This window comes from Pygocentrus nattereri, chromosome 27 (assembly GCF_015220715.1).
Source record: "Pygocentrus nattereri isolate fPygNat1 chromosome 27, fPygNat1.pri, whole genome shotgun sequence".
Lineage (NCBI taxonomy): Eukaryota > Metazoa > Chordata > Actinopteri > Characiformes > Serrasalmidae > Pygocentrus > Pygocentrus nattereri.
Genome location: NC_051237.1, coordinates 18,434,482 through 18,462,354, shown reverse-complemented (window position 1 = coordinate 18,462,354; position 27,873 = coordinate 18,434,482). Strand labels below are relative to the sequence as shown.

General features: G+C 41.5%; 1 protein-coding gene across 3 annotated transcripts; it reads left to right on the top strand.

Moving 5' to 3' along the window:
• cspg5b (chondroitin sulfate proteoglycan 5b) lies at positions 1 to 27,873 on the top strand. Of its 3 annotated transcripts, XM_017693820.2 has the most exons (7): positions 1 to 880; positions 10,681 to 11,593; positions 17,372 to 17,560; positions 19,086 to 19,161; positions 20,054 to 20,110; positions 24,086 to 24,214; positions 26,981 to 27,873. In XM_017693820.2, the coding sequence occupies exons 1-7, from the start codon at positions 808 to 810 to the stop codon at positions 27,269 to 27,271; spliced, it is 1,728 nt and encodes a 575-aa protein (XP_017549309.2). In that variant the 5' UTR covers positions 1 to 807; the 3' UTR covers positions 27,272 to 27,873. The 3 variants fall into 3 exon arrangements, with proteins under 3 accessions (XP_017549309.2, XP_017549308.2, XP_017549310.2); XM_017693819.2 differs by lacking the exon at positions 20,054 to 20,110 and having other exon boundaries at positions 19,086 to 19,236; XM_017693821.2 differs by lacking the exon at positions 20,054 to 20,110 and having other exon boundaries at positions 3 to 880.

The following is a 27,873-nucleotide window of genomic DNA, read 5'->3' as shown; positions in this document are numbered from 1 at the left end:
TAGTGATCATCTGAACGGCAGGCCTGCAGTGATTAAGTCGTGTGCATCGTCGCAGCGTCGAGATCATCAGTACAGTTCAACATGAAACTCTGGAGCTAGATGCTGTCCGGCCACACAGCCTCCACTGGCCTTTTGTCTCACTAGTTCTGCACCAAACTTTCCTGGACGGGGAGCTTTTTTAAAACTGACCATACCATTTTTATGGAGTGTGGAAAGTCCAGTGCCTTTAGTTCACGAGTCTACAGCAGACCTTTTTCTGCAGACTCCATCTCTCCAGGTGTGTAAATGGGTCGTAAGTGTTGAAAGGCGCAGTTTAACGCGCACCAAACCACCGCTTGCTCAGGTGGCGTCCTCGCCGTCGCTGCTCTCTCGGATTAGTTCGTTGTTTTCACTACAACAACAAAACCGGCCCGCGTGTTTGGAGCGCGCGCGCGATACGTCAGCCTACACAGCAGGCTGCGCGCGCAAAAGCAAACAGAAGAGAGGCGCCTCAGCCGAGACGCGCAGCTCCTCACAGCGGCTCCGCACCGACTCGCGCACGGCGCCCAGGCAGCACGGAGGAGAAAGGGGAGCGGATTATGGCGCCGTGAAGGACTCGAGGGGGTCTTTGCTCAGGAGTGACAACAGTCGGAGACGAAGCAGAAGACCACCGCACTCGGCGCTGTGATGGAGAAGAGCGAGGGAGCCTGAGCGGACGCACGCACAGAGGAGAGTTAGGGCGCCGCGCGTCTGTGACTCTGACGCCTCAGTGAGGGGATTCGGTGGGTTCAGCTCGGTTCAGCTTTCCAGACCCTGCTTTGTGAGAGGATGACGCTCGGCTGGGAAACAGCGCTGCTGTCCGGGCTTCTACTCCTTCGCCTGACCGCTCTGAGCGCCGGCGGTAAGAAACGCGCTTGACTTTATACCTGCGCAGCGAAGAGACGCGCTCAGTGTAACCGGGTCAGAACCGGGTCGGTGTGGCTGTTTGCGGGATAATGTCGGTTGCGCTGCTGAATGTAGGTTAATGAGCGCGCGCCCCCAACACTAACAGACGGTGGGTCGTTCATTCGCGCGCGCCAGCTTTCTCTCTCTCTCTCTCTCTCTCTCTCTCTCTCCCTCTCTCTCTCTCTCTCCCCTTTGTGCACACTCATATACGCTGTTGGACGGCGTGGTTTTACATTCCGCTCACAGCTCCGCGGTCTTTGAAGCAGTTTATCCCAGTAATCTACACGACACCGGCTATTCTCCTCTCTTAACCCCCCAGACGCTCTTCGCCGAGCCCCCAGTGTTGCTGCGCAGCGGGTAACATGGTCGCATCTGCCTCATAATGAATGTGCTTTTTGCTTGGCGGTTTATGCATAAAATTAGGCTGTGCTCGTTTTGTCAGCGCTAGACGGCTTAGACCCTTCAGTTTAGGGCAGTTTGGCGGGGTTTTACTGTGACCTCTGGCTCTGCACCTGCACTTTAATGTGTACTCACTAGGTAGTTACATCGTATGTCCTGAAGTGTCCCTGCACCTGAATGTAAGGAGCACCCACTGCTGACATGGGTGCTCAGTTGCACACGCTGTATAATCTCTCCGTAAAAAAGCATTGCCAGTAGAATGTGACACTCTGGATCAACTGAGCGTACGGTCACTGTGCCCAGTGCCAGGCATCGGCTGCCGGGGTAAAGCGCCCCAGCATTGGGCTGTGCAGCAGAGGAACTGCACTGTCCATCCAGTTCCTTTGGGATGAGTCGAAGTGATGTTTGTGATTCAGAACTAATCATCCAGCCTCAGGACCTGACCTCACTCTTCTCTTAGTTGAGTGCTATCAGATTCAAAAACACAGTACAGACTGTGCGTGATCATGCAATATACTGTTTCATATCTGTCCCTTTGTAGTTTGTCTGATAAAGACAGCAGAGATGATCTCGCTTGTGATGTTATTTTGGATTCAGAAGTAGAGGGGCAGGATGAACTAAGAGCGTAAGCATGAAGAGCGGTGCAGTCCATATGTCAGTGCTGTAGTCAACATCAGATGGATATATACCAGTCAGCCCATGTTATAATCCCGTGTCTATCAACTGGATTAGGACCGCTTGGGCAGCAACAGTAGACTGACCCTTTCCTCATGTCCCCAGTGGAAACTAAACCCGTGGTTAAGTACCAGTCTAAAGTTTGCCATTACAGTTGAGGGTGTAGCGAATCAGATCTGTATAAATAATAATTTGAAAAACACACACACACACACACACACATCTAAACTGCTTGTCCTTCTGGGTCACGGGGAGTGCTGGAGTATATCCCAGCGGTCACTGTGCGGAAGGCATTGAAAAAGGTCTGTTTGAGGACTTTTATTTTTCTAAGCCAAACCAGTAAGTGTAGTTTATAAATAGAGCTCTATAGAGTAAATTTTGGTCTGAGAATTGAAAATTGCATTGGACCTGAAAATATGTGCCTCATAGCACCCCCAGTGTGCATGCATGTAAACTGTGTACAAGGTGCAAACATTAACATATGGACAGCAACAGATGAACACAAGGCACATATCTAGGAACTAGTTTTCTCGTATTGGAACGAACTTTAAATTTGGATATTGTCACACCCCTATTTTTAGTGTTGTATGCGATTTCTTGCTTTCTACCTTTTTTGGCTTTACTGAGAATGTTTAGTCCTGAACTACATTTAAGGTAGATGAAGTTTATCCACTATTCCACCCAAAGTTCTATGCTGTTTGAAATGTCTAATGAACATTTGGACATGCGTAATGAATATACAGCTTTTTCAGATAACTCAGTGAATGCCAGAGGGGGACGAAGTACACGAACCCTGTACTTTAGTTAAAGTCGAGACACCCAAGGTAAAATATCACTCCAGTAAAAGTAGAAGTTCCTCCCTTTAGACCTCCACTTGAGTAAAAGTACTGAAGTATTTTATAACAAGACTTCATGAACTCATTTTAGGTGAAAATCCTCCAGTGTCTCTCTTGGTAAACCAGTCTTTTAATGAATGTCATTAATTGCTCTGATATCACTTTTAACAAACAGGCAAAGTTTCAGTTTAATATTTATTTGCAACTTTGTTACAAGTTTAAGTAGAATAAAAACTGGCTTTAAACTCAGGATCACAGATGAGTTTTTCTCTACTAAACTGCATCTGTAGGTCATAAACATAAACTACCAAAAACACATTTACTTTGACGTTGAACCGCGTGCTGCACTGGGTCGGTATGACCAACAGGTCAAAACCAGCTCTAAATAAAGTGACCGCTTTAATTAATTACTAATTTAACATATTGGTGGAAAAAAACATTGGTATAAAATGTTCTGTATCTTTTGCAAAGGCTACATTTTATGTTTACTTTTTTCCTAATATGTTAAATTAAGCAAATATACAGTAATTGATGTGTAGAATTGCTGTATTTATTATACTGTATTGTTAGGATTCATGAGCTGTCAAGCCGCTGACGATGCCCTACTCAAGTACAACTAACATGTAATCATATAACACCCTGACTGTCAGTACAGACATGCAGCGGGTGTGTCTGTGTTCTGTGTTCCTGCCAATACTCAGCCTCCACTATTTCCATGGCGATGTGGTCCCGTCCTCGTGCTTGGGGGGCAGGAGAGGTGAAGAAAGTGAAAGAGAGTGGGAGAAAAGATGTGGAGGGGCGTCACAGATTGTCAAAAGATCCAGTGTTCAGGGACACAGCACTGTTCTGAGGCAAGTTGTTCTTATTAACTTGTCCTTAACTCAGGTTAAGCAAAACTGATCTCAGGCCATTTCCTGTGGGAACTTTCTCTCTTGAGTTGCTCCAATCGTTCCTGGGCACAGCACGGGAAGCCATCTGTCACTGTGGTCTCCTGACAGTGGAGGCTGTCAGTGAGCATTAGCATCACAGCACTAGTGTTAGCGTCCTGCCTAGCCTGGCCGTCTGGAGCGCCCAATGTGGGCTGACAATACCTACAGGACACTCACACTAGAGCGGCGCAACCTGTTGGTCATTCACTATAGCTCTGCACACCGTCTGCTCACACGCCTTGGAATGGAAATGTGCACCCCCTGAGGAATTCTGGGCACCTTTTTAGGCTCCTGTAATGCAGGCCGAAGCGGTCCTGCTCCTAGCTGAACTGCCCCTGAATGGAATTTTCTTGATTATTTTAGTGATCAATAAATCTACAGAACATTTTTGACAGTGGCTTGAGTAAACAAGAGTTTATGGTGAAACAGTAAAATATCAGGTTAGAGAAATAAAAAGAGAGAAATAAAAAGCCATCTATGGCCTTTCATATAAAGAGGCGTGTCGACCAGACTCCACCAGACTTTTCTCTTACTGTAAGAGAAAAAGAATTTAAAATATGCTCTGTGATCAGTCAGTCTGCCATCTGATCACTGCCAATTCTTCAGAAAGGTACAATTTAGATTTTTATTTGAACCTAGTCAAGTTTAGGCAGAATCACTGTCTAAACAGCCCTAATAAAATGTATACCAGAAAAGAGAGGGCAGAGAGAGACTTTCTCATGTTCCACTACATTTATCATGAAAATGAATAAGTTCTAGTTATGGTTCTATAACTGTACACATACTATCACAGCAGTTTGTTACTTTAGAACCATAGGCAGAGCCGCTCTGTGGGAATTATACCTTCCCCCATCTCCACTGCCTCATACTGATTATTCCTGTTTGAAGTAGCACACAGCGGACTTACCAAATCCATTTTAGACTGATGTATAATAAGGCAGCCCTGATATGCAGCAACACTGAACATTCTGGATTTTTCTGATCTTGTTTAATTTGGAATTATCTGCTCTAATAACTTTTTACTGGGTTGCAACAAGCATCCAACCAGATTTATGTAGCTGTTACACATGCATGTATCTTCAGTTGTACCACACAAATCCCAAACTCCAGCACAAATATAAATATACTTCTAAAGTATACTGACTAAAGTCAGTATATACTTACAGTAAAGTACTCAATATGTTCATAGTATACTTCATTGTATAGTACATTTGTTGTACATATCTACTATTTTTGCATTTAAACTCTAAATACTCTTATTTCATGGTTAAGTTTTGGAAATAAATTCTTGAAACATCCGAAAACATTGTCCAATTTTTTTCTGTGGTATTGAGGTAGAGCCAAGCGAGCTTTCTCATTGGTTTAGGCATTAGGAGCTGAAATGCAGGCCTGTTGTGTCACATTGACGCCTAACATAATTAGGTACTGACAGTGTAATCAACCAAACATGTTTTGATTTCCATTTCGTAGAACCAATTTTGTGAAAAAAACAAAAAAAAACGTCTTTCTGGTTCTTCTGAAAGTGTTAAATACGCCAGTGGCTGTAAACTCAAGTGCATTTCAGTCAGATGTTAAACAATGAAAACATCCACAGCTTTATGTCAGGCCTCTTTACTGACAGAAGTACTGTAAAGGTGTGACAAGGTAAAATATGTCAGTGTCAAAATATGTCTTTTACAAGTTTCAATATACAGTATAATACAGTATGTACTTATGCATACTGGCAAGAGCACAGAGGAGGTTCTAGATAGAGGCATTTGAGAAGTTGGCACTGTTTACCCAGCAGGATTCACATCACTGTGTGTCTGTCCGGCTTCATCCTGGCACCACTGAGAATCTGCACGCCATCACTGATGCCAAGTGTGGCTGTGCCAGCTCCCCTGCCTACCATTCTCAATATACTATTTATAAGTTATGAAATGACTACAGGGTGTGGACAGTCTTCAGCCGGGCTTAGTATCACAGGAGAAGTGGCTGTTAGATTCAAAGTATGTAGGTTTAGCCTGGCATTTACAGGTTAAAGCAGACGCTACAGCAGACCGCTGTAGCATCAGACATGGACTAAACAGAAAAGCACTTGTTTAATTACATGCAGAGCTGCACTTATTTAGTTAGCATTGAAATGACCAAAGCTAGCTTTCTAGGAGTGAGGTGGAGGATTTTAAACTAACTCAGTTTGTTTAGAAGGAATGAGTTAGAGAGTGACTTGGTGATGAGGGTGTCTGAGTTTGATGCAATGCAAACATGAAGCTCCAGGACAGACACTTCCTTACAGGTCCGTAGAGGATCAGGTTGTATGTGTGTGTGTGTGTGTGTGTGTGCATATATATATATATATATATATATATATATATATAAACTGTGATGTGCTTTATTTTAGAACAATAGTTTTCGAGATTGAGTTGAAAATCAGCTTACATGAAAACTCCTTCTTCTGTTTTTTTGTGTCTTGGGCTCTGGGGATTCGATTGTTTCTCACTGTAGGAAACCACATTTGGAGAAAGCAGACTGATACTGGTTCTGGTCATGATAGAGGTGGATAAAGTAAAATGAAGAGAATATCAGGATGGAGATGATGTGATAGACTGTGGCATGGTGACGTACTTAAGCATGACAGCTTATTATTACTCCTTAGGTGAGGAAGAGAACATTTATAGAGATATAAATGAAAAGAAATTGGGGAATAGGGAAGGAAGAGGACCAGCTATTCTTTTACACCCTCACAAATACACACATTTACACTCTCTTCTGGTGAGGTCATGTGAAAAAGGCTTAGATGGCATTTTTCTTTCTATGTCTTTCTCTCTCTGTCTTTCTCTCTCTCTCTCTCTCTCTCTCTCTCTCTCTCTCTCTCTCTCTCTCTCCCTCTCTCTCTCTCTCCCCTCTCTTCCTGTCTCCCTCTCTCTCTCTCTCTCTCCACTCCACTTCTCAACCGCTTCCTCGCTTTCTTTGCTTTCCTCTTGCTCAGCGTCTTGACATGCTTACTAATCAGGGAACAGAAATCCCTCTCAGATGCTTTGGCCCTGATCGTTAAGGATGTAGAAACACAGATACACACTTTCTCACTCTTCTGCCTTCTTCACTCCCTGAGGGCAAGTGTTTAAGTGACTGTAATGCTTTCTCCCGCTCCCACTTTCTCACACCCTTTCACTGCAAAAACAAAGTAAACAAAGAGAGCCCACACCTCTCTCACAGCCCATCACTTAAAGCATGCACTGGGGTATGAGATAGGGGTCTCTCCAATTTTCTGTTTCAGCTTTCCATTGTGGCTTACATCTGACTGTTTCCTCTTGAAATTATAAAGCTAATAAGCTGAAGCAGACATGGGCTAAGCAGAAGGATATTTGGCTAAATGTGTCAGATTTTCAGTAGGGGGGGTCAGAATCAGTTGCCAAAGCCTGTATGCAAAATGACTCTACTGATGTTTGATCTTTAAATCAAGTAGGTGAGTACAAATGAAATTCAGTTCTTAGTAATTCATAAAGTATTACACCGAATGTGGAAATACAATATAAAAAAGGAATTTCTCTTGAGAGTGCAAAGTTAGATGAATAGAAAAAAAAAACATTTCATATGCTAATCCCCATTGGCAAGTGCATTCTAAAACGAGACGGTGGGAACGATGAAGCACACGAGTGAAAGAGAGGAAATGAAATGAGGGGAGAGGACAGAGGAGGCTCTGTTCCACATGGCTTTTCAGAAGGCAGCCACTTTACATTGCGCCTTGGCAACCAGTGTGTGTGTACGTGCATGTGTGTTTGGGTTTTTGTGGTGAGCCGGGGGTCTCTCACATTCATTTCACAATGAAGCTGAATTAGACCACGAACGCCCCGCAGCAACTGCGTTTCACACTGCCAATCACACTCACACAGGAAAGAGAGTTAGAGCAGAGTCTATTAAGGGGTTGTAAAAACTATCCATCCATCCATCCATCTGTGTATTAGTATATGCATACATGCTGTTTATGAACCTCATTCCATAAGCTTTGTATGGTTTATACTAGGACTACACAATACAGGAGTTGTTAATCATTATAATGATACTGGCTTTCACAGTATTTATAGTGCAGAGGCCTGGAATATGAAAATAAGACCTGCACCAGGTTAAAGCCTTTAAATAATCTCGTACTGTGATTATTTTATAATAATTTTAAAAAGTATTTTATCCAGGCTTAATTAATTGGCATGGCTGTTTCATTCAAATTTGACTGGTGTGCACCAAAATAATTAAATTAATGAATAAGTAATCAATAAACATATAAAATAATACAGCTCACGTACCACATGCATCAGGTCAATGCCACCAGGGGTGGTAACACTACTAGGAATCTTACTGTTACTATACTATATTACACCCAGACCATAAATCCATAGTAGGTGACACAGCTTGAAATTTACTCTGAGAAAGGCAGCCAATCTAAAGCCTTTGAAATAAGCAGACAAGAGCTGAACGTCTGATTTTACCTCAGCTATTATTACAAGCCTAGTCACATCATAACTTCTGCAATGCCTTCTGGAGAATAGAGTTCAAACATCTCTTGGTTCTTCAGTATGAGGAAATTGAATTAAGAGAGAAGCTAATTTGCATAGAAACAGTCCTAATTTACAATTTTCGAATATTTGAAGATTCTGACCAATAAATACAAGCAAACATTTCTCAGGTCTTTACTTCATTCCAATGGTCTGTACTGTCTGTTGAACCTTTAGACAAACAGTTGATGTATATGTGGACTCTGATTAAAGTGAGCTAGCATAGCATGCATGTGGATGTGAGACATAGGCCAAGAGCAAAGAGTTCATGTGTGCATGTGTTTATCTGTAAGTAGGACAACGAGAGAGGACATTGACATGAAGCTGCCCATCAGTTCCAAAATGGTCCACTGGGCACAAGGGAAAAAATCAATTAGGTCATCGTGTTTTTACAGAGGGATTCCCTGATGTGTGTGTGTGTGTGTGTGTGTGTGTGTGTGTGTGTGTGTGTGTGTGTTTGAGAGCGTTTCCTCAACCCTGCTCTCTTCCAGATTGACCACTGCAAGTCTCAGCCTATAGTCCTTAATCCTAATCTAAATCCTGGCGCAGGCTCAGGAGAGTACATTAGTAAATCAGAGCTCCTAATCCCGCCGCCACAAGCCGCTTTGGAAAGAAATCGGGGGCCTCGTGCACAGCAGGCCATAATTAAGCAGATTTGTGTGTGTGTTTGTGTGTGTGTGTGTTTTTTATGTAGCTGAAAGAGAGACACAAAGAGAGCGACGTAAAGAAATAGAATGGGACACAATCTGTGTGTCCGTGTGTATTTGTATGTGTGTGTGTGTGTGTGTGTGTGTGTGTGTGTGTGTGTGTGTGTGTGTGTGTGTGTGTGTGTGTGTGTGTGTGTGTGTGTTTGTGTGTGTGTGTGGAGTTTTTGTTCTCTTTGTCTTTTCTCTTTCCTGGGCTGCAGAGTTGCTGAATGTGCAGTATATTAATGAGATCAGTGATGGCCAAAGGAGAGAGCTCTCATACCGCCTGCATTTATCTCAAACCCAATCCCATTGTTCTTGCTACTCAACTCACACTCGGCTACACACATTGTGTGCAGCATACATACTACAGATAGCCAGATTACATTTAAATTGGAAATGAATCTAGATCTGTTTGGCTGAGCCAGCAGGAAACGAAGATGGGTGAGAAAAGGGAAAGAGATAGACCAACATACAAGAACACAGCTGACAGACTGACAGCACGGTGTGTCTTGTAACTGGTATAAAAGTCTAAAGAGTCAGCACCCATCAAGCTGAAATGAATTATGCATGCAGCCACATTTATTCACAGTACCTTTCATGTATTGACTTAAATATCATACTGTATATGGTTAAAAGCATCATAGGTAATGGGCTGTCAAGCGCTGTCACTAGTAATTCTATTGTGGGGCAGTCGTGGGCTGGAGGTTAGGGAACCAGCCTCGTGACCGGAAGGTCACTGGTTCAATCCTCAGAGCTGACAGCACATGACTGAGGTGTCCTTGAGCAAGACACCTAACCCCCAACTGCTCCCCGGGTGCTGCGGATTGGGCTGCCCACCGCTCCGGGCAAGTGTGCTCACTAGAGTGTATGTGGTGTTTCACTTCACGGATGGGTTAAACGCAGAGGTGAAATTTCCCCGTTGTGGGACTAATAAGGGTCTCTTAATCTAATTAATTAATCTAAATTAATTAGTAAGCATGTAATCTAATAATTATTTTGATGATAAACTAATAATAAGTAATAAAAAATAATGAGTAATATAATAAATGAGTCAAGTTTTAAGAAACTGAAACAATAAAAATACACTTAACCAAAGGAAAGAATTAAAGAAAGCCTTTTTTACTCTAAGTGAAACCAAAAGATTTATTGTCATCAGCAAAACCGCCAACCGTCACCTGCCATTGCTGATTCATCAGCATGGTAATTTCGTCAAGGAGTTTTTAATCAAGTAACCATGGCAGCCCTAAAAAACATGTGTAAATTTCTTTTTAATACTATTTAATAATATTTAATATTTAATTTTTTAATCGTTATTTGCAGTATTTTCAAAAAGATTAACAACACATGACTCATTGACCATTTTCTCAGAAATACTCTCAGAAATGCCTCCATCTCAGAAATGCCACCATCGTATCACCACTGAGCAGATATTAGTTGGGTGGTGGATCATTCTCAACAAAGCAAGGGCACTGACTTGACAATGGCATATCTGTGAGTGCTACGCTGTTATAAATGTATCAATCCAATTGTGCAGCAACAGATGGGCTACGGTCAGTAACTGTACGACTACAAAGTCTCCAAAGTGCACTTGGTAGGCATACTGGATGAAATAGCCAATGAATATGAAAATTTCATGTAGTTTTTACATTATTTTGTCTACACCTCTGTTTAACTTGTCTTATGTGTTTGTGTTTCGCAGGTGATTCACTGGTGTTCAATACCACTCAGTCCAACTCCTCAAACTCTGCTTCTAATGGGTTCCAACTTAAGTCGGCATTGTCTGGTGAAGCCACATCCGTTTCTCTGGCTCAAGTCCGTACCCATAAACCACACACAGGTGAGGAGCTTGGCAGCGGCGGACCGGGTGAAAACAGTCCATTCACCGGTGCCACCATTGCTATTAATGCTGACTCAGCTGAACGTGAGCACCTGATTGGTGTTGCTATAGGTGGCATGGGGGCAGGTCTGCCCACTCTGTCTAGCGCTCGACCTCATGGCATAGCCCAGCTAGACTTTAAAGATGAAGACATTGATGACAGCGCTCCCCGCTGGCAGAGTGAGATACTAAAACCTGATGGAAGTACGCTTGATCTCGACCGACACCATCCAAGCACCCCTCCTCCTTCTGACAAGCCAGACTCTGCCAGTCAGCCAGACAGCAGCCATGCCATTAGAGTGGGTTTCTATGAACCTGTGGAGCGTCATCAAATCGACACCCCCCCTCCACCTCAGCTGCAGGAGCTTCAGGGCGGGGATCCCACTTCATGGACGCTTTCAGATTTCTACGATTATCTGTCCCCTGATTACTCCACCACTGAGGGCTACCCAGATGAAGACCAGCCCACACCTGTAGACATGGAGGATGAAAATGTGCGGATGGTTACCAAGGCAGCACCCTCTAACTCACGGCCCCTTGCTATCGATGATGGTGCATCTGGTGGTTATGATCTGACAGGACCTGCAGGTGCTATGGATGGGGAGGACAGTTCTGGTTGTCTTTTAGGATTCCTACGTAGAAATGGTACATGCCAATCCCCTTGTGACATCTACATCAGTTACTGCTTTAACGGGGGGCAGTGTTACGTGGTAGATGGGATCGGAGCATTCTGCAGGTAGAAAGCAACTCTTTTACCCTCTGTTTCGTTTTCTCTCTCTCTCTCCCTTTCTTATTCTCTCTCTCTCTCTCTCTCTCTCTCTCTCTCTCTGTCTGTCTTTCTCTCTCTGTCTCACAAGTGCACTTTTCTGTAGGCACACAGTCACATATGAGTCACAAAATAAGACCGTCTTTCAAAAACAGCTATCATCAAGTCTGACAGGGAACACAGACACAGGGTGATGACTACTGGGATTTTCTTTTGTTTGGTCATTTTCCACATTCAGTTCATTTTGTTCATATGGAAAGTACAGTGTTACTTTAATGCTTAGTGCTAGTATCATAAATGTACCAAAATCATTCAGAGCCCCATCCTGGGAATAGTAAACTGACTGCAGCCCATGAATGATCTTGGTTCTGGGCCAAACTGATGCCGACACGTGGAGAGGGCTAACAAGGTCAAGCTAGCTTTTAGTAAGTACAATAGTGTGATATAAATCAATGATAAACAAAGTTGTAACAGCTGAAACACATTAAATACAATATGAACAAGCTACACAAACTAACATCACTGATACAATATTCTGTTTAAATTCAACATTCTGCCTGTAACAGAATCACTCGATATCACTACAGCTGAGAAAGCATTTTGTAGCATAATTGAAGAATTCACTTCCAGTTATGCTAAAGCTAATATACAATATCTGAGTGATTTAACTGGCTAAAAAGATAACAGCTGGCTGCTGTTCTGCTAAAGAGGACGCTCAATGGTCAGTTCCCTAAGCTTAAAACACTGTTAGCACGGGCAGCTGAGTTTTCTGTGTAGGAGGGGTTATGTTGACATTTCAAAAGGATTAGAGGAGGTAGGACAATGTTGAGGGACCCAATGGGGCCCCCATCTGCTATCTGAAAAATCTCATATGCCCCCACCCCCTCCTTTGTGGGAGTGAAATGGATAAAAGTTCTTTTTTCTTTTTGTTCTTATTAATTATGGTTTTATACTTTTTACAAGTTCAGGTCAATGTTTATTTTCCAAAATGATCTGAAATGCACTCCAATGCAATACACCTGTAAAAAAGAAATAAGCTAAATCTTCCCTTTTCTGTAAACCCTATTTCATGCTGATGTAATTGTGTGTAATTTGGCTAATCATTTAATCATTTCAAATTATTACAATAAAAAAAAAAAAAAACTAAAGCATGAAAATAGGCTGAACTATAGAAATAACTTGAAAGAAATATTTTTCTGAAGACAATAAGGGTTTTAGGAAAAGATGCTGAGATTTTCGTTGGGAGTGACAAGGCTGGACAAGAATAGAAATGAGCAGATCAGATCAGAGGGACAGTGAAGGTGGAGCAGTTTGGAGATAAAGCCAGAGAGGCCAGGTTGAGATGGTTTGGACATGTGTTGAGGAGGAATAGTGGATATATTGGGCAAAGAATGTTGGAGATGGAGCTGCCGGGCAGAAGGAGAAGAGGTAGACCTCAGAGAAGGTTTATGGATGTAGTGAAGGTGGACATGGAGATGGTTGGTGTGAAAGTAGAGGAGGCAGTGGATAGGGCAAGATGGAGGCAGATGATGCGCTGTGGCGACCCCTAAAGGGAGCAGCCGAAAGAAGAAGAAGAGATTTTAGATTTATATGATGCAAGAGTTGGAATCAGCCTTTAACAATTAACATATCGACATGTCGAAATGGTCCAAGCGCTGCATTTAAAACTAGTAAATGTCCCAGTGGGCCCAACAGCTTTAACCACAAATGCTTTTCAGGCATTTCCCATGAAAAACTACAGCTGCTAAATTGACGTTCATCAGAGGGTTTTAACCCAATTATGTCCATATCTGAAATATAACATTTATTTTGGCCTATGTGTTTTTGAGTTTGCCATATGGTTTTAACCATATGGCTAAAAGGTGTTATCACATACTTTATACAGGTATGATCTTACACTTAACCCACGCTTCAATTAAATTCTCAACAATCAGGTTTTACACAACTTACTAACAACGTTAGAGCTGCCAGGCAGGAGAGGTGCTGGAGAGAGTTTTTGATTAGATCTGATCATTTGCAAACATTGGTGTTCAATTCAATTCAGGTAAATGTATTTATGTAACACTTTTTACAACTGGCATTGTCAGAAGGCAAGGAAAAACTGTTAAAAGCAGGAGGAAGAAACACCAGATAGCAAAACAATAACACAGCAAGAGTCAAATGAAAAGTTCAAGGACAAATTAACATACAGAAATGAATATTGAATGAAGAAAAGGACTATAAAAGGAAGTATTTAACTTAGCCAATTATAAACGACAACTACAGAAGCTGCCAGAGTAACAGATAGATCTATGAAGATCAGCTGTGACTTCAAACAGTTACATTAAACAACATAATTAATAGAATGTCAATACTCTGCAATGCACTGCAATGCACATCTCCATGACACACACGGTCATAGTTTTGCATTGCAGTATCACAACATCACAAAGCATTGTTACATCCTTTTTTGGTCACATAAGACCAAAACAATAGAAAATCCTAATTTGATTGTTACTAAAACTATAAAATGGCATTTATAAAATGAAGATAATATCAAACCAGTACTGATGTTCATCACAAGGAGAGCTGCACATAATTTCATCTCTTTAGACCAGTCAGAACAAGTTTTGTGGAATTTTTTAGCAGGCTAAATTTGTTGTCGAGTTCGATCTCACGATAAAAGCCTGTGTTCCTGAAGTCGCACCTCCATAGCGCAGCCCACTGCCCTTCGTTTAACATTTGCAGGCGTGGGTCTGGGATATGTCTCCATCTATCTGTGTGTGTGAGTGCATGGATGTGTATGTATGTGTGTTTGCTGAGATGTACTCACTTCACATCAACAGGTACCTTCTGTTTGCATGTTTATTTCAAGGTTCTTGTTCTAATGGGTTATTGTAATGTTAAAATGATCAAATGACTTCTTTCATTGCTTTTGCGTTAATCTTACACATTGCATTTGACCCAAGCAGTATTAGAATGACAAATGATGTCACTGAAGAGTTATGGCTAAATTAATCGCTGTGCAACTGCTTCACAAGACTTTTTCAATTCAGTATTAACCAGATGTATTTTCCATCTGGTTCACTACTCTTGTGTCTAGCAAGTAGCACTGTTACAAAGACAGTTGGCTCTATTTTTGAAAAGGGTACTGAAGATGTGAGAGTGATAGAAAAGGATCAGTGGCTACTATATGGCCCAGCGTGAATGTGGTATATTGAACGCATAAGCGTGAGGAGGATTCAGTTCAGATTCAATTCAGTTGGAACTGTGAGCTACCAGAGTATATTTTAAAACACAGGCACAGATTGATCTTTTCTTTAGAGTGTGAGCCTGGCCCATTTCGAGACCAACACTGATTTCCTGTTAGATATTGATTGGCCTCTAATACACTGTAGGTCAGCGGAACCCTTAGGCTAACTCTGAGTGCCTTTATGTCTGTGTTTGTGTTTCCAGCAACTAATATCACATACAGTGTGTGCCCTCATTTCAAATGGAAACATCCAGATAGTTTACCTTTCTGAAGACCCTGAAGAAAAAGCATATAAAATTAGAGCAGTACTCATCAAGAAATTCAGTGTATCTGTCAGAAACAACTGGAGGACTCTATAATAAGTGTTATTAATTTGGTCATATGTGCCATCTCTCATAACATACCAGTATTTTCATTAAATGCAAGGAAAGAGACGCCTAGATGGTCATTATAACTTGGTGGAAGTATTTCACTGCTCTTGCGCTCTCTCTCTCTCTCTCTCTCTCTCTCTCTCTCCTTTTTTAAATTATAGTTATTTTTAATGAAGTCACAAAATTGGCTCCAGTCTGTTTCCAGCTAAACATTTCACTGATTCCAGATGCATAGCCTCTATTAATGAGGGTACAGAATATTGGTTATATTCAAAGCAGGGCAAGGCATAAGGATTTGTAACTAGGGCTGCACAATTCTTAATCATTTGTTAATCATTATTGTTTTATTGGCCTTTGCTATCCTGACGTACATATGGCTGCAACATGCAAACAAGCCCTCTAACAAATTTGCTGTGAACTGTGAGCATCCTGATCAATCTCAGATGCTCCCAGTTGAACCTTGTTTTGTCTGTTTGGAAGTGTCAAGATGTTGAAATGATACTGAATCAAGTCAAGCATTCACCAGCATGTTGAACAGCATCACGATATGTAGCATGATATATGTACCAGTACAATATATACAATATATTACAAGTTACAAATAATATACAAGTTAAACTAATTAAGCAGATACGATCTTGTTGAGTAATGTTTTAAACTTTTTGTACACTCACCCTTCAAAAAAATTAAATATGTGTGCATTTGTTTTAACTTTAATCAGGCCTGAAATTTCTGTGTGTCTTAGCCAGAACCAACGCCACTCATGACACCAAGTTTTGAGTCTGGACCCAACCAGAACCCCACAAACTTTAGTTTACCCAACCACATCATCAAGTTTTCAGTCCAAAACTGACCCAAACCAGCCCATCATCAACCACACTGTTGAATAAAGCCTGACAGGACAAGGCCAGTCAAATCATTGAGTACTAACAACAATAGCTCTCATGATATTCCATATAAGTGAAATTTAAAATCGTAGAAAGTAATATGATACACCAAAGAACTGTTGTCTAAGTTGTTATAATTTCTCTTTAAAGGGCTCCCCAGTCACACAGCGCGATGCTAGCCAACACAGACGCGTAGCTGGTGCAGTAGAACTGGCAGTTCGTTTTCTTCTCCAAGCGTTTTAAGCGTCACTGACGTTTCAAAAAGATGTAGAGGCTGACTTCACATGACTTGGAGGTAGCACATGATGCGCCCATAGTATTGTGTGACTTGGGGGAGACCTAGCTAGTGGACATGAATTGGAACTGACTTACTTGAGGAGAAAATGTGGAAAACGCAAAAAAGTCAGTTAAAGAATTTATTAATTAAACAATGCTTTCAAACAACATCCCAACGTTTTTTAGTCTGGATAAACTTTCCATAATGCTGTATTGTTTGCCATGCATCCATTTCCTCACACTCAAGACCTTGTTGCAAAACTCACAAGTGCCTCCAGCATACCAGACTAAAGTGGGTGAACATTCAAAGTAAAGATGATTAAAGATGATTGGGACACAGGATAAGGGAACCCAAATGTGATATCAGAACCTGACACAATCCTGGCAGATATTAGATAAATGATACCCAAATCCATAGAACCACTTCGTGAGCAGTCAGGTCCCGAAGGGTGCGGACAAATATTGCAAAGCACTTGTGTTTGTCTGTTTGTATCTTACATTTTTTTCTCCCTCTCTGTTTTGCTCAGTTTATCTCTCTCTATCTCTCACACTGTTACACAGATGTGAGTGGCATGGCCAGTCCATTTGGATATCTGTCAAAACATCACGCACCCCTCGGGCACAGTCCACAGTTTGCCCTCCCTCTCCCTCTCTCTCTCTCTCTCACACACACACACACACACACACACACACAAACACAGCTGACGACCACTTCGGTTTGCATATATGTTTGTGGGTGAATCTTGTAATGGTCACTCTTGGTTCTCAGTCTTCACACAAAACAAGGCACACACACACAGACAGAAACAGATTGTGTGATTAACTTTGCAAATCTTTTAACCTTTAACCTTCCCACTGTTTCCTTCCCCTCTCTCTATCTTTCTTTTTTTCTCTCTATCTGTCTCTTTTTTATGCTCGTCTCTCTCCTCTCCTTTGATCTCTCTGTCTTGCTCTCTCTCTCTCTCTCTCTCTCTCTCTGTAGGTGTAACATGCAGGACTACATCTGGAACAAAGGTACCAGATGTGAGTCAGTCATTACAGAGTTTCAGGTGATGTGCATTGTGGTTGGCGGAGCTTCACTTGTTTTGCTCCTCCTCTTTATGGTAATCGTGTTTTTCTCCAAACGGCTTCATCTACTGAAGATTGAAAACAGACGGCTGCGCAAACGCAGGTTAGTATGTGCATACGCAGCCCACAAGCACACATGACACTGACATTATCAAGCAGTGCTTCTCATTATGAACTTGAAACAAATAAAGCTCTTCAAGCGCTGCGGCTGTTTTTTTTAGATGAATAAATATGAGCACTGGCGTGTTCAGTGGTTTAACTAAATGCACTGCAAAGATGTTTTGAAGATGCAGTATATTGGTGTAAAAGTCAGCTCGCAGCACAATGATGTCACCCCGTGTTCTGAAAGTAGGCCAATCCAGCAGAGCAATGTGTGTTTGTGTGTGTGTGAGGGTGACCTATATACAGCTGTGCAGCCAAAAGCATTTAAACACAGTCCAAGAGAAAAGAAGAGAAGAATAGAAAAGAGGAGAGAAAAACAGAAGAGAGGAGAAAAGAAGAAAAGAGGGACAAAAAGGAGAGAAAAAGGATGGCAGAGAAAAAAGGACAAAAAAGATTATACTCACATTTTCATGAATGTGTGTGTGTCCACCTATCAACACCATCTGCTGCAGGTATTAGCTCAGCGTGTGCATGTGGGGATTGAGTTACAGAGTCATAGGAGTGCAGAATAGAACAGATCAGAATAGGCCAACATTCATTCTTAACCTGTCATCAGCAACTGAGCTTTCTATTTATTTCTTTTTTTGCCAGATTTAGATCACGATTTTATAATAAAATTTCAAAACTGCCATGAAATACAAGTTTTTTTTTTCTGTTTTGCATTTCTGAGGGGATCAGATACAAGATAATCTAAAACTGTTGTTCAAAAATGATTAAAGATACAGTGAAAACTCCTAACAACCATGCAAGACCTGGTAGGCCACCATAAACATTACTATCAGATAAACACCGCTTCATGCTTTCATCTTTGAGAGAGAGGAGAAAATCAAGCTCCACACTTGCCTCAGATCTGAAAAAGTCCACAGGAGTTTCTGTTCATCATTCCACTGTGAGAAGACAACTCAAAGTTCTTAAGATGCCTGGGATGGAAATGATCAAACCTTAACAATGTATTACGATTGGTTTCATTTCTATAGATCAAAGTATGTAAAATAACATTTCTGTCCTTCATAATTCTGAAGTCAAGAAAATGTATTTAATCTACAGCATGTAACAGTGTAAGAGTGTGAAGTGGACCTTTTATATTGGTCTATTCAGCCTTGTTAACAAAAGAACACCTTACTGAATCTCCATTATATGCCTAGAGTAAGTCATTTGAACATGCCAGTAACTGGCCACTGCATAGTCCACACCTCACCATCAATGAATATGTTTGGCGTGACTTGGATCATGAGAAGCAAAAAATGCAACCAAGTTGTAAGACTGAACTTTGGGGGTGTGGAAGAATTTATTGTGAGCTTAGGCAAAGAGCTAATACTGAGTTGCTTTTTTTGTGTTGTCCTTTCTGAAAAATAACTGAAGAAATTAGAATCTGCCATAAACAATGATTAGTGCATCCCTAATATAATCATAACCTATCCTTCTCTGTCTGCCTGTCTGTCTATCTATCTATCCATCTTTTGCAGTAAGTACAGGCCCCAGTCGGAGCAGCACAATGACAACTTCTCGCTGTCCACCATCGCTGAAGGCTCTCAGGCAAATGTAAGGAAACTGTGTGACTCGCCTAACCCTCCCCATGTCCGCGCTTTGGCTTACTATGATAACATTATCTGTCAGGTAACTTTTCCTCTCCTCTTTCTCCCTCGCTTGTCCTCTACGCATGCGTACGAGTGGCAGTTCTGCGGGATTCTATCTCTCTGTCAGTCTATATTTCTTGTTTGTCTTTCTCTCTGTCTTTATTCGTGGATGCAGGTGGTGCACTCATTAACCTTTTCATTGTTGTTGCTCTATGGTCATGCATGAGTTCTTTGTCTATCTTGATCTATTAATTTCTATCTATCTCAAGGAAAGACAGTGGGATAGATCGAGACACTCTGCTTCCTCTTTGTCCCTTGTACTTTCCCTTCCCTTTTTACCCACTTGTGTCCGAACATCATAGCTGCTATGTAAGACACTGCTATAGTTGTGTGCTTGCTTGTATTGTCTTGTTTGTCCTTAACAATACATCTCATAACCAGGGGTAAAAGGGGGAGGGAGTAAGAAAAGTACACATAGTGTTGGATGAACAATTAAGTGCAAACACATTTATCAGAAGTAAACATGATCTATTCAGTGTTAGCATGATAGAAAGGGGCAGATATTCGGTTTCATCATCAAATCTTATAGGGGAAGGTGTTGCACAAGTCTAGGCTACAGCTGCAATAATAAGTATACCTAGACTCCAGTCATGAAGGGATAGTGCACTGTAGAGTTTAGTATTCTGCCTCTTTAAGAGGCCTTTAAGAGTTGAATTCAGAAGGTTAGAGGAAAAAAACTATTTTTTGCAATGTTGTGGACCTCCAGTTCCCCTGCCCTGTAAACGAACGGTGGCCTGTAGGGTAATAAAGACCCTGTGTTTGATTTTAATGTTATGTTCACCCACCCCATCCCATAGAAAACCATGAGCAAATACATTTGGGAGTATAAACCCAATGAAGAGCCCGGCGGTGAGGTAAGATGACCGGCAAACTGTCTTAGCATCCCTTTTGGCTCTCTGCTGCACCCTCACTAACCCCAAAACATGGCTCAGTATCCTGCTGTCTGCTCTCGCCTTGCTAACACCCAAAAATGGCTTCGTATCCTGCAGTTCCCTTATGGCCTTCCTGCTGCAGGTCAGCTATCTTGGCTTAAATATCCACTCTTCAGTTTGCTGCTCAGTCATCCGGAGAGTCATGTGGCTCAAGACATTTTCATGTTCACTAACCTAGCAGAGCAAAAGGCAACAGCTTTTTTGGCATTTTGATTTGACATTTCTAGTCTGTACGCTACGCAGTAGCCTTGATTTTCAGGCTATTGTGTCTTTCTGTTTTGTTTTTTTTTTTTAAAGCAGGATTCACTGCTGTCAGACAAGACATTTCTAGCATTAATGATGAAGCGCATTAGTTTGATTCTCTCCATTCAGTTCCTTAGTCAGTTTGTATCATTAAAGAGCTCCTTCTGGTACTAAAAAAGGAACGGAGACTTATTATCTACTCATTTTCATCCAGCACGTTGTCTCACACAAAGCTGCTACCCATGTGGGTATCGTTTCAGTATCGCTCAGTTCAGGAGTTCTCTGCTTTCTTCTCTATGCACTTACATTAACAACATTTTTCTGCCTCAAACTTTCAAATAACGCCTAGATATAGCTAGTTTAGTTAGTACAGTAACCTGTGATCCACTGTCTTTTACAGCAAAGTTTCACTAACTTTTAAAAAGTTCTTCATTTGTGGTGCCAGAATCTTGCAAAAGAGTTGATTTTCCATGCTCCTCCTACAAATATGCACTTTTTACAAGTTTGGAAACCACTGGCAAAAGTTCCATTTAACCTAGCACACTCATTTTTCATAGCACTTTTTTTTGAACACCTAAATCTAAACCTCCCAACAGTAGCTATGAAAGAATGCATTTGTGGGCAGAGCATAGACAGGTCAGTGGCGAATAAGTCATATTGGAAATCAATATGACTTGGGCTCTGTTTGGGATAATACATTTCCCTAAATTGTAACAGGACATTTGGTATATTCTTACTTGCCTCAAATAATCCTGCATTTACCACGTCTCTCACAACAGAACCTGATAAACAGCAGATTTTTAGTACATGCCTGTAAATTAATATTGTGGCTCATGCTATAAATTCATTAGTTGCTTGATAATATCAGTCAGAGAAGTAAATGTTACAACAGATCTCGAAACGATTTTTAAATGTTTTTTGTTAAATACAGGCCTTTTGTTGGTAGCTTAACAACAGGTTTAAAAATTTATCCGACAGCAAAAGAGAATGGGCTTTTTTTTTCACCATTTTTTCATCCAGAGAAAAGAAGCCTTGTCCTTCTCGTCTGATAAACCATTTCCCCAGGATGCAGCCAGTGTGTCCTTTTAATGTTTTCAGGTCTATAGAGAACATGGATCTGGTTTCAGACTGTGGTTTTGGAATAGCTAGTCAGAGTACCCTGCCAGAGGTAGCCATCTGACAGCCGTATAGACTGTACTCCTGTTGAACCGCTGACATTTAGTAATATAAAGTGGAGCTGACAGCACTCTGACCACAGATAATACTCACACACTGAGACCTGCTACCCCTCAGCCCTCAAACATGTCACCAGATATCAAGATAAACCTTCTGATCTTTTGAAGACGTTAGTCCGTTTGCCCTTTACTCTGCAGGTTAATTCTTTCTAGTGCAGCTCCCGCTGATCTTTTGAGAAGTTGTGGATATTATTAAACATCCCAACTCCATTTTTGTCCATTTTACTTTTTTTTTTTCATTGAAAAAAAGAATATATACCATATCAAGATGTGTTATAATTATCTAAAAGAAAATCAGCCTTGAATATTTAAATGTTTTATTTAATTAGGTTAAAGGGGTGAAATAAGGTTTCAACTGCCTTGAAAACCCTCTTTATAGAGGCTGCAATGAAGTAAAGCATATTTGAGAGGATACATATTCATGTTATGCAAGTAATAAAAGCTTTATGTGACTTCTTCCTCTTTCGGCTTCATTCTGACTCTGTAGTGCAGAGTCTTCAGTGAATGTCATCTTGTGAACTAGCTCACCACGATGGGAAAGCTCTCTCATGATGAAAGGAATGAGTTTGACAGCCTAAAAGGGGAAGGGGGGAGGTAGAGAGAGAGGGAAGGAGATATAGAGAGAGAACAGGCAGAAAATGAAACGCATGAAACCCCTCAGATCTCAAATAACTAGCCCACTGATATGCTCCCTGTCTCTTTTAGAAAAACGCTTCTTACAGAATCAGTTTTTTTTCCTTTTACACGAGAAAATTGCAAGCGAGTGACCCAGCTATGCAGTCAGTTTAAAGCTTTCTTTTTCTCTTTGCTCCCTTTTACACTCACCTCCTTTGTGGCTTCATGCAGGGATACCACAGGTAGCATGTTGCTGATCACAGTACGCATGCAGCAGTGAGCCTTACCCACAGTGAATAGAGTGAATAGTAAATTGGTGAAAATACTCTGCCAATTGTGCTTTGATACATATGATTTTGTGGCCATGTTTTATGGGCTGAATACATAAAATACTGGCATCTTGATCGTTCTCTCTTGCCCTTCTAGCAAGGCCATATCATTTAGCTGTTTAGTAGTATTTAGTAGTATTTACAATTCAGATCTGGGATCAGCTGCACATTTCTGAAAACAAAAAAATTCAAGCATTTTTATCAATAAAGCCAAAAGGTTAAGCTGATTCCAGGTCTGTGTGCAACATCCTCATCCCCATGCACTCAGGACAGATGAGAATGGCTCTTTTAGAGTTTATGTGATTTTCTCTTATGTCCTGATATGCCTGCAGCTTTTGAGTGTGTGTGTATGAGATAGAGGAAGAATTCTATGCATGTGTGGGAGCGAGAATTTATTTTGGGATTGCAGTATGTTGAAAGATTTGTGTAAAGGTAGCCTTGTGCTTGAGGGGTCAAGTACTGACCACCATTTGTCAGTAATTAATCATTAACCAGCATGCCTAAAATCAATGACCTCATCAAAATATCAATCATAAAGTAGTTAGTTCCAGTACTGAAATCTGATTGGCTGAGCCATTTTTGAACTTGTTGTAAAATGCTTGATATACACACACTTAAAAACCCTTGGATCAACTGGTTCGTGTTTTTAAACACGTTAAAAAGTATTGCTTGTATGGACCATGGAAAGCAGTCCTGTCCAGTGGGGCTAGGCATAACCGTGTGTATTAACACATTATATACAGACCCTGCATAAGAACCTGGTTTTGTTTAAAAAGAGTAGTTAACAACTATATGTTTAAAACTAAAGTTGATATGAAAAGTTGTAAAGTTATACATTTACCACTCATTACTAGCCCAAGTTAAAATAGACATAAATTCCATAATGGGGATCGTCTTTGGCTTGGTCTACCTCAGTAGCTCTTGAACCGCCGTCCACCGTGTCCTCTTCAATTTTGTACATCTGACACTGCCATGCATCACACCTTCTCTCGGAGAACATGGACGAAATAGTCACCTGTCTTGCTTTCGATAATGTGGCCTGTTGTAGTCATGCCATCATCCTCTCAAAGAGTGGCCCTGAACACCACTATTTAGCTGCAATCTTCATTTTTTTTATAGCCCACTGCCTGCTGCACCTTCAAATTGCATGTGTACAACTCAGAAACATCCCTCAACTTAAACCAGCCTTTCAAAAAGTAGTTGTTGTTTATTGGAAATTACATAAAATTAACATTTTTTAACCATTAGCTTAGCATTGGTTGAACAGTTGTTTATTTGTCAGTGAATCAGTTCATATACATCCCTAGTCAGCAGTGGAGTTGTGGTCTGTATGTATCTATGGGGGGGGTGAGTGCTTGACCACCATCTGGTGGGGTATTATTATGTGTTAGCTAGAAGTGGGCAGCAAGAGGGCCACTTTTGGACCAGTGCTCATTTCCATTGGTACACGTGTGTGTGTTTGCGCCTCCCTGTAGGATGACACTGCCAAGCTGGAGGAGCCGGTCAAGTCCCCCACTAAAGAGGACGAGTCTCTGAATATCCAAAACTCGTTGACGCCCAAGCATGAGAACAACAAGGCCAGCGGCGAAGAAAACGCAGAGGAGGTAAACTCGCTGCAGAACAACATGATGTAGTACCAGCCTCTGCCCACAGGCTGGCGCCGTGACGGCAAGAGACCACACGTTGACAAAACACTGGCCTCTACACATCGCTGTAAAAGTTCTATCAGATAAATTGCAGTAGCCCACACTGGTGCAAACTGGTGCCATCTCAGGCTAATTCAAAGCCCTGCCACAAACATAGCAGTTCACATCCACAAAAAGATGCATTTTCATCTTTAAAACACAAGTCAAACGCCTCTCAAGCAGTTTCATAACAGGCAATCTATGCCACAGTGTCTCATGCTACTGCAGTACTTGCCTGTTTAACCATACAAGAGCATCAAAGCAGCGCATGCTGCTGCCACTATCCCTTTCCTCTTTGCTTGCTGCCACTGTAATGCTACGTCACGCTGAGTCATGCTATGTTACGCTATGGCACGCTAAGTTATTGAACACTTCACCCACACTTTAGCCTCTCAACCTACGAATTCACCTTTAGCCCTGGCTGCTGTGAGCTTCTTCCCTTAAACTCTTTCTGTCCTGCCTTACTCGAGTCAGCATGCATTGGTGTTCTTTTGTACAAAAGATTCTCGAGCAAAAGAAAATCACGGAAACATGAAGTACATTTAACAAATGATCTCCGAGGTTTTGATGTTCTTTCTGACTAATTCAGTGTGTAGGCCTATGTATGAATATATATATTCATATACTGTTTGAATTGATATTTATATACAGTATTATAGAACATAAAAACACATTGTGTCTTGTTTTATGTTGATGTGGTTTCTAATCCTTTTGATGTATCTGAGATTTTCTTTTTTGTACCTTTTGTTTTCTGAAACACAGACAGTTGATAAAAACAGAGTTTGCTGGAATAAAGCTTTTTAACAGTACCGAGTCAGTCCCCGTGTAGTCCTGTCTGCCACCGCTGCTGCTTTTCTGCTTTCTATCCTTCTCTGTCTGTCTTTCACTCTCATGAAGTGTCTCGCTTAGCTCCTGCGCATGGCTTGAACATACCAAAGCTGCTGCTAACCATACTGAGTCTGCTGTTTGAAAAATGCTGTCATTTACACTGCAACAGTTTTGGGTATAAAAATTAACTTTGAAATCCGATAGTGAAGCTGGTGTTGCTTGTTGGTGATGAAATTATCCGAGTACAGTATGAATGGAATTTTGTATTTATAATTTATATTCTAATTATTTTTAAATGTTTACATGCAATTAATTTACGGCACATAATTTATTACTGACTTGTAATGATAGTTACTGATAGTGATATTGATATGTGGTTGGTTGGTTGGTGTAGTGGGTAACACCTCTGCCTTCTACGCTGTAGACTGGGGTTCAATCCCCCACCAGGGCAAGCACCCTACACTATACCAATAAGAGTCCTTGGGCAAGACTCCTAACACCACCTTCGCCTACCTGTGTAAAATGATCAAACTGTAAGTCGCTCTGGATAAGAGCGTCTGTCAAAATGCCGTAAATGTAACTAAGATCAGGTATCAGTTGTAAGAATAATTATGACATTCCAACCAACATTTATCTCTTAAATGTCCTTTTTCCTTATTCTCGGTTTAGCTGAGATTTATTAATCATGCCTTTAAGCCATGGATGCTTATGAGCCCATGGAGGGCTGTAGTGTCTACAGATGTTTGTTCCAGTGATGCAGATTTGGGGTTGGGGTTTGTCCTGTTTCAGCTCATTTTTATTTTGGTTCAGTTAAGGTGAAATTTAAAAGACATTTAGTTAATGGCGTTATAACTGAAGTGATGGGGGGGGGGGGGGTAGCAATCTGATGCCCTTTAAATTCTCGTCTCTGCCTTCAATTTCCATTGATGAGGTTTTCAACATCCTCACCTCCTGCCCGTTTCTTGGTCCTACGTGTCAGTCCTACCACCATCCAAAGGTGGGGTCCGGCCTTCCAGGTAAAAGACAACCAGAAATCCAGCCCATGTTCTCAGTCCTTCTTTATACTATCACCATAAAATTAAGGCACAGTCCAAACACACAAATACATATTAGAATCTAACCAGATCTTCGATTCAGTTCATACTCAAATTCTGTAATCTGATGGAGTCATATTCAAACTTAACTTCTTAAACTCAGCAGGATAATTTAAAAAAATGGCCCAGGTCACTGGTCAGCTGCAGAACTGTAGACACTGCAGACCACCATCCCCTCTTTAAGACCATAACTCATGCTCCCTCAAACACATCTGTTAGGACAATGCCAGTTCCTACAGGTGCATTATCTCATGCTAATGTGCCATGCAGTCCTTTTGCACATTACTCAGGTATTGCATCAAAAGTGAATAATAGTTACTTATTAAAATAAATAACTAAATAAATAGGACATTTTCTTAATTTACATCCTGTAAAACTACAAAATGCATGTACAGGGCAACTGCAGTTATTTAAATGGACCATGTGTAGATTTTTGTCACATGACAAAACAGTCACTGATGCTGCAGCTTATCAGGCTCTCAACATTACACCATCTACTGTTGTCACTCTGTCCAAACGTTACCAACGGATGAAATGTTTCACTACCCTCACAGATTTATTTGCAATGTAGTCTTCTGACTTTATATTTGTACCTTGTCTATAAATTTCTGTTACCTTTTTTCTGTGCATGGAATGTTATGTATATACTGTATATTTCACCGTTTTAATTTCTGTGTTTCTGCAGCCATATGTGTACTCCATGTGTCTGGTGTAGTTTTGTTCTTGTGTCTCTTTCTATATCTGTGCATGTGTGTGCGTCCAGGGTGGGGTGACCATCGATCTGGAGCTGCTTCTGCCAAAGGAGGCAAAGACGCACCCCGAGACCAGTCCCCCGCTTCACTATAACGTTTTCCTCTACAAGCTCCCCAAGTCCCCCAAAAAGTCCCCCGTCCTCCGCCGGCCACCTGGACGCTCCGGACAGGCCAGGTCGCTCTCACAGCTGTGCCCCAGACGAGACTCCGAGCCGGGCTACAACCCCGTCAGCACCCGCTCACTCCCCCCTATGCCCTCCAGGACGCCTAACCCTCATGTGGGCCAGGCCTGCACGCCATAACAATCTTTAACAGTGGCCATGATCACACTGCTGGAGCCTCTGGGGATGACAAATTTGGCACCGTCCAAAGTTTCTCATGCCCATCCTGTGACTTGGCCACAGTCCATTCCGCCATCACACATCTAACCCTAGTGAAATACATGAGACAGGTTGTAGCTGCATAACAACACAATGGTATTGTGAACACACAACGAGCCTGAAACATTTGGGATTTTACCAACAGACCTTACGGGACATGAGTCAATAACACCACACTGTGTAGTAGGATGAATAGCCCATGACTGGAGTGACCAGAAATGAACCAGCAACATTACCTACAGTCGTGCCGAAAACACTCCTTAACATAAGAGACTTACTGACTGCACAGACACAAGAATATCCACCATGACTCCAGGATTTCTGCTCTGTTTTGTTGTACATTACACACATCATACTGCTTTGTCAGACAGCACATTCCTGGGTGCGCACAGGCACCAGAGACTGTAAATATTCAGGGTAGCACACACTTGGAGATTACTAATTAATTAATGCGGTGCTTTTTCATGTTTTTAATCCCAGATTAATACGTTTCGTGTAGAATAAAGAATAATAGAGTTACTTTA